We start from the raw sequence: 7,345 nt of genomic DNA on the forward strand, positions 1-7,345 counted from the left end.
CCTCCTCTGAAACACTCAGATTTGTTTTTCGTCAATTAGCTCGTCCCTCCTGATTTCACAGATTACAAAACTTGGCTTCCAGATTGTTTAATTTCGTAACTCAGTTCCTGCAATACTCTGAGGAAGAGTGTGTGCCTCCTGCTCTCTGAGTTCCCCTGTCTCTTGCAAGATGTTATCTGAGGATCTCTGTCAGCGGGTTGGGTTGTTTCAGTTCAGCTTTTTTAAAATTTTCCGTATCATCCAATGGATCTAAAAAGGAAACAAACAGTACTCATGTGCTCTTTGAAAGACACCTAAACTATGTTCAATCCTGGCATCACTCTCATTCCATGACAACTTATCTTTACCATTTGTTTCCCTTCTACTTAAATGAGTAGGGGACTATTTCTCATTCCTCTTGAAGTGTCTAACTCAGCATAATTTCCAAGCATCTTCCTCCCACCCTGAAAATCTTGCACTCTACTATACAGCTGTAACAACTTAAGGGAACAGATTTACATCTCCCCCATAAAAAGATGCTTTAACAACTTCTGCTGGTTCCCAGTATTTGCAGTGTCTTTACCAAGATCTTTGCTCAGCCAAAGTTCAGTCAAGGCAGAGGCTTTCCCTGGTTTCCACCATTCCATGATGCAGGTTCCTTGCATCTCTGAGCATTAATTCTTCAGTCCACCTAAATTCATTGTGTGATTCTTTCTAAATTCTCAGTACCTCAGTAAAAGCTTATTTTCAATTTATGAAAGAATTTTATAATGTGGCCCAAAAGCCACCTGAGCAGAGCAGAACGATCACAGCCTGAAATGAAGAAGTCTCAGGTTCTTACTTCAGCAACGTTTCGGCTAGTTTTAGTCATATTTAACCCAGTTTCCAGAAGAATCTAAGGGCAAGAAAACACTGACCTGCATGTCATTCATAAAACAGCAGAGATACAGGACACTGCACAGTACTAAGATGAGCAGATATCCAAAACAAGGCAATCACACACCACTATCACAGCAACTACAGGTAGCTGCTGTCCCGACAGAACAGAGATTCTTAATGGCCCAACCCAGAGATCCAAGCGGGCACACAGATGCATATTCCAGAATAACAATAACATCCTTCTTAGTCTCCCCACCCTACTTCCAAATACACATTGGTTTGCAGCACAAACAAACAAAAAGCACATTTTAATATACCCAGCAATTCTGGACTATTTTAGAACACAATGTGGCCAGTGCAGCCTTCTCGCACACCTCAGAAAGATGACACGTGACGACCGTGCCTACAGTGGCAGACAAGAGAGGATCCATTTTAGTGTGAGCTGGCTCCCCAGCTTTGCTCAGGACCAGTTCAAACAGCTCTGCCCAAGAGAAACTGCACACAAAGCACACCTGAAGCAGCAGCAGCATGGCCAGTGTGCACTGCCCATCCTTGGGGACAACCTCCAGCCCAACCCTACAGCAATGTGCACATGGCCAGGAAAGTGATGTGAGACTCACACTTCACTCTGCCTCACCTCGACCTTTGGCTGGTGATTCTGTCTTCCATACAACAGTTCTCAAAATAATTCAGTAGTGCAATAATTAGAGTTGTTCTTGTTATTACCTCCAGTCAATTAGTGATCTACCCGTGAAGGGACTTGCCAGCTGCCACGTGCACCTTGCACTGCAGCTCCCTGGCCCATGCTGTACTCGTACCCACGTCCTTCCCACTGATACTGTCCATTGCTGGCAACATTTGTGTCTCTGACAGTATGATATACAACACTGTCCTATTCCTAAGAAGCTTACAAAATAAATAATGCAGATTAAGATACAGAATACAGATACTGAGGGGTCAAATAGGGCCTAGGAAGACAAGAGCACTGGAATCCTGAGTAGGAGAAAAACCTTTTGACACAAAAAGAGAAAAAAGCAACTGGCATCTAAGAACCTGAAGGTTATTTATAAGCACAGCAAGAAGCAGATATGGTGCAAGTATGAAGACATATTAAAATAGAGCAAGCCCCAAGGAACATTAAAAACTGTACTGGAGCAGCAGACTCTGGTCACATCTGTTCTCCTAAGGAATTGGCTGAACCATCCCTCGGTCCAGAGGACATGTGAAACAGACCCGCTGGCACCCACACAGCACTGGGCCTGCTGCTCCTCTCTATGCCAGCACATCTGCCTGGGAGAGACGCGTCTGGAGTCAGCCAGGAGCAAGCCAAGGGTCAGCTTGAACCACAAAATGGTTCAGTGCTCAAGCTGTGCCCTGGCTGTGTCCTTCAGCAGCAGAGGTGAAGGAAAGGCAGCAGGTGTAGGGTGCGGAGGGGTTGGTGCTGGAGAGGAATACCTGTGTTTGAAAGGAAAAGGAGAAGGACAGAAGTTAAACTGGAGAGGCAGGGAAGGACCCTATCTTAAATTAGGTGAGGAGAATACATGATCAGACTAAGAGAAAGAAAAGGTGAATGGCACAAATGACCCTTGCCATCCTGCAGGCAAAAAGACAGAAGAATTACCTCAACAGCAAAGTAGCAAACAAATGGGTTTTACCTTATTTAATTAGGAGAAAATGTTACCACCTGATCAGATTATCTCTGATACCCTACAAAGACTTCATAAAAACAACTAAGTACACCTATCTACTGCAAAACTATCATCAAATGAGTGTCTAAAACATAAAAACACTCAGGAAAGAGTGGACTTTGCTTTAATGCATGTGATAAATGCCAGATTACCCATGTGAAATCAACAGAAATCTTGGGAAACAGAAGCAGAGACAACTGAAAGCCAGTATTGCAGCCCTTCCCCAACTTCATGCCATTTCCCTGTCCAATCATTCTCTTTTCCTCACCTCTCTGAATTCCTAGAAACCTGAATTCTTCAACTTCAAAAATACAAGATGACAGCTTCACGTTTTGTGTAGCTTTCACTAATCTAAAAAAGAAGTATAAATGGAACGAAGTACAGCAAACTCTGACAAAGGACTTCATTGAAGTTTTAAGATATCAAGGCAGAAAGCTTTTAAAAATTGTAATTATAAGGCTTATGGAAGTTCGGGGTTTCTTTTGGAGGTATAAATGTTAAGCCACTTTAACTGTTGTTTTTAAGTGGGTCTCAGAAGACTTGCATATTGGGACACTTGGGTTGTGAAACACAAGCAGTCTTAATTACAAAACAGGCATTCTTGTCAGCCACTTCGTAAGGGGAGGGGCAATTAAATTTAGATGTAAAACCTATTTTTGCTAAAGCAATCAATTCGTACTGGAGCAAAAATAAAGGCAGTGAAAGTACGACTCAAGGCTATCCTTTTCCCAACTAAAAAAAAAAAACTCAAGCACAATTACTAAAAAGAGGGGGAAAAAAACAACTAAACAAACAGTACAGAACTACTTATAAGCAAAGACTCTATACAACCACTTACTGAGAGCTGGTATTTCACTTATCAAATACTAGCACCACTTAATTTGACTCCATCAGTCCCCACTGACCGAAGAGCAACAAAACATTTAAGAGCTGTGGAGTGTAACTGTTTTGAATTTGGACTCTGGATTGTAACTGTCCCTAACCACGTTCTCTCAGAGAACAACTTCTGACAATTTATTCTCATCTATTCATTCTCATTCATCTCTACACAAGCTTTTGTGAAAGGAAACTCTTTCATCTCCCTTCCTTAGTTATTAGCTTGTGGCAACAGGAGGAACAATCAGAAGCCATTTTACAGGCTTGACATAGAAAAATGAAGTGCATTTTTTTGTTGCTGAGCTCTACAAAGGACTGGGACTAAGCACTACCAGAAACATTCTGAACATGCACTGATATAACTATTAAGATAAAATAACTTAAGTCCATCCCCTTATGTGAACCTCAGAATACAGAAAAGGTCTGATCATTTGTGTTGTCCAACTGTGATATTTCATTTACAAATACAAGGTTTTCAAGTACAGCTGTAAGTCCAGCAAAGAATGAATTTTGTGATGAGTCTCTTAATTCAGGACTGTCCTTTCCCTGCCAAGCTACTTAATGTGGAAAGCCTCTGCTTCCCCCTCTGCAGTCCCCACTGCACCCTTTCTGGCTCTGATGCTCGTCAAATTCTGCTTAATAAATCAGTTCTATTCATTAATGTAGCTGAAAATTAGCCAAGCTAAAAGCAGGGTAGTAGCCTCTTCCAGGTCAGCAAATGAATCAAACCTGCTCATGGAAAGATGAGGTCCAGGACACACAAAGGAAGAAGTACAGTTATGTGTCTGAGAATAGAGGCTGGCAAGTGCTTCCCTTCTCATTAGATAGCAGCAAGATTTTAGAGCAACTCAGCTTTTAATCAAGTTAAACACTGTCAACAAAAACCTAGGAGAAATTAAAAACTGCAAAGAAGGCAGTGTAAAAACTGATGCAGAGGTTTTACAGTACAGCAGTATACTGGCTGAGAAGGTTCCCACCCCATTCTGGGTTTCTGACAAGATATAACTGTTTATGGGGTCACAATGCAAAACATACGAGGAAAACATTTTGGATTTTTAGGTTTGGGGTTTTTTTCAGAGAAATAAAAAGCGGGAGTTTTCTCCCTAACCCATGACTGCACAACTGAGTCAACTGTAACAGAGTTACGAGCAGAATCTCTTGACCAGGTTTGGCTGCTGGGGAACTTTGATTTAATTATGGAATTGTTTAAGCTGCTTTATCTTTAGTCTGACAGATCACCACTATACCTCTCATGGCTCATTTCACGTCCATTCTCTGCTGGTACAAGTATTTATGCTCCCATAGAGCAAAGCAGATCAGAAAATAGATACAAAGAAAATAATACTGGGGAGAGGGAGAGGAGGAGATGGAGTGTTCTTTACATTCATTTCCTGATCCAGCTCATTGTATGCTCACACAAACAGCTGCCACGTGTGTTTGCATCAGTTCAGAGTGAAAATGTTTACTGTCAGACACGACAACTCCTCGGGTTCACACTGCTACCAGTTACTCTCTTTTTTATCATACCAATGAACGTTGTCACAATTTTTACTCAAAGAGCACTTCAATGGGACCTTAACTGAGTTATGTCAGGACTGCCGCAGCCCCACTCCTTCCCTTCTCTTTATTACATAGCTTGATAATTTTGTTGCACCAGCCCTGGTACAGAGTTGAAAGTGCAGAGTTTGGAGGCAGCTCAGTAGCCAGCTTCCCATTCAATCCCCCAAGTGCCACTACAGGAGAAGCACAGAGGTGAAGACAGACTGAAGTGCTCACCTGCAGCGATTCCAGCTTAGATTGGCTTTCAGAATATGTTTACACAGACGGATGCAAATAGATCCCAGCTCCTCTACCGACACCCTAATTTGCTGGAAGTGTACCAACTGCAACTGAGGTGATATAACCAAGTCTAACTGCATGCCCAAGCTAAGATACCTCACCTGTAGGATACTCTCTGAGTACCTAGACTCCTTCAGCCTTGATGTATTTTTTTTTTAGTCTTGCTTCATTATGCAATGGACTCTCCTAGATCCTAAGGCACTGATTACCAAGGTGTCTCCAACAGCAAGACACACGTGCATTACACTTGCTACTGCCGAAGACACAATGCCAGCCTCCCAGGCAAACATTAAGTCTTTTTATCTAGGTATCATATGTAATGGAAGAGGGCAAAAATATGATGTTCAGGCTGTGCCCATGCCCTCCTATCCCACCAGCTCCACCCCTCTCACAGCATGTTATGCCTCCAGACCCCACCATCCCCTATGCCCTTATTCTGCCCTCGTAGGCCCAGATTCAACACACTTCCCGTCATGCTCTTCCCCCCTCAGACATCTGGTTCTCCCCCGCAGACAATCCTCCAACCCTCAAACCAAGCTGCCCCCACTGCCATCCCTCTGTCCCCAGCACCAGACCTCCTCCTCCTCCCTCCAGTGCACCCTTTTTGCTCTTCTGCCCCCTCACCCCAAGGTCAGGCTGCCCCTTGACTTCTCCCCTGCCCTTTCCCTCCTAACACAACTTATTCCCACCCACCCCAGGGCAGACTCCCCTCGCCCTTCCCAAACACCGCCAGTGCCCTTCCTGCTCGCCTCGGGCCACGCTCTCACCTTGTCCTCTATACTCCCCTCTTTCACCCCAGGCCAGGCTCCTTCCTGCCCTGGTATCCTTCACGACGTTCCACCCAAAACCAAGGCCAAGCTCCCCCTTCTCTGACACCCCTCTTGCCCTTGTCCCCCCAGGCCAGCCCCCGTTCTAGGCCGGGCCGCCCTACATACACACCCACACCCACACCCACCAGGTAGAGGGTGCCGTAGATGCGGAGGGACTCAGCCAGGGCGCTCTGCGTGACGTGCAGCACAGCCCAGGAGCACTGCGGGTGCCAGGTGTGCCCGATCTCGTAGCAGCTGTGGGGAATGGACTTACTCAGCGCCGCCATCTTTGCAGCGCGCGCGCGGAGCGGAGCGCAAGGGAGGGAGCGCGGGGCGCGCGCGGCCGCCGCGTCACCGCCGGTGCCGGGGAAGAGGTCGCGCGGGGCGCTGCGCGCGCCGGGGTTACTCGCGGGCACGGCCGCTCTCCCCACACACCCCCCCCCCGCACGCCGCTCGCGTGAGGCCCGCAGCCAATCGGCGGCCGCCGGGGAGCGGCCGGGGGCGGGGGTGGCTCGAGCCGCGGGGGGACGCGGGGGGGGGGCGCGAGGCCTCCTGCGGGCACCGTGTGTCCCCTCGTGTCCCCTCGTGTCCTCCGTGTCCCTCTTGTGTCCCTTCTTGTCCCCCTTGTGTCCCCTGTGGCCCGTCAACCCCCGCGGCACAGGCATTTAGGTGCCCTGTATGTTTCGATTGGCTTCTGCCTATCGAACAGGTCAGAATCGCAGCGGTACCGATTTCGGGATGTCCCTTGCCAGAGTGGCTCGCGCGAGTTGGCCGGTTCTCGCCGTGCTGGTGAAAGGTTCCGGTGTGTAGGCAAGGGGTATGCACGGAGCTCAGCATCAAAGGTCATCACGGGGCTCAAGTATTTTCCTTCTCGCAGTCTTCTCATAGCCTGCAAGGGCAGCAACATCTCCTTCGGCTCGCTCCACCTGTTCAGTCCTATTCCTCCTGTTTTTCATGTCATTCTGCATTTCCTCCTGAGCCCCTGGGTCGTGTCAAAACACTCTGTTTCCTGTCTTAAATGGTGTGGCCTCCTCACGAATTTAAGGTTTCACTCCTGTGATTAGAATGTTTGTAGGCCAGCTCTAGACTAGAGTTTGATAGACTTCCTGAGAAGCAGATTGGCCCTTTGCATGGGTCCTAGTGTAGAACTATGTATTAAGTGCAAAGTCTTCAGAGAACGAAACTGCTTAATTATGAAGAGAGAGAGTAATACCAGAAAATAGAAAAAATGCGTGCACACGCGCGCGCACACACACACACATGTGCATGTTCTGC

The 7,345-nt window shown here is 46.7% G+C and overlaps 1 protein-coding gene across 2 annotated transcripts in view; it reads right to left on the reverse strand.

The window, feature by feature from the left end:
- Window positions 1-6,415, reverse strand: part of TMEM135 (transmembrane protein 135) — a 170,660-nt gene extending 164,245 nt beyond the window's left edge. Inside the window, exon 1 of one of the 2 annotated variants that reach the window (XM_032679423.1) lies at window positions 6,217-6,415. In XM_032679423.1, the coding sequence (XP_032535314.1) occupies window positions 6,217-6,357 (141 nt within the window). In that variant the 5' untranslated portion in view covers window positions 6,358-6,415. The remainder of the gene's footprint in view (window positions 1-6,216) is intronic. The other variant, XM_032679424.1, reaches the window with a different exon arrangement.
- Window positions 6,416-7,345: the final 930 nt, after the last annotated feature.

This window comes from Chiroxiphia lanceolata, chromosome 2 (assembly GCF_009829145.1).
Source record: "Chiroxiphia lanceolata isolate bChiLan1 chromosome 2, bChiLan1.pri, whole genome shotgun sequence".
Classification (NCBI taxonomy): Eukaryota; Metazoa; Chordata; class Aves; order Passeriformes; family Pipridae; genus Chiroxiphia; species Chiroxiphia lanceolata.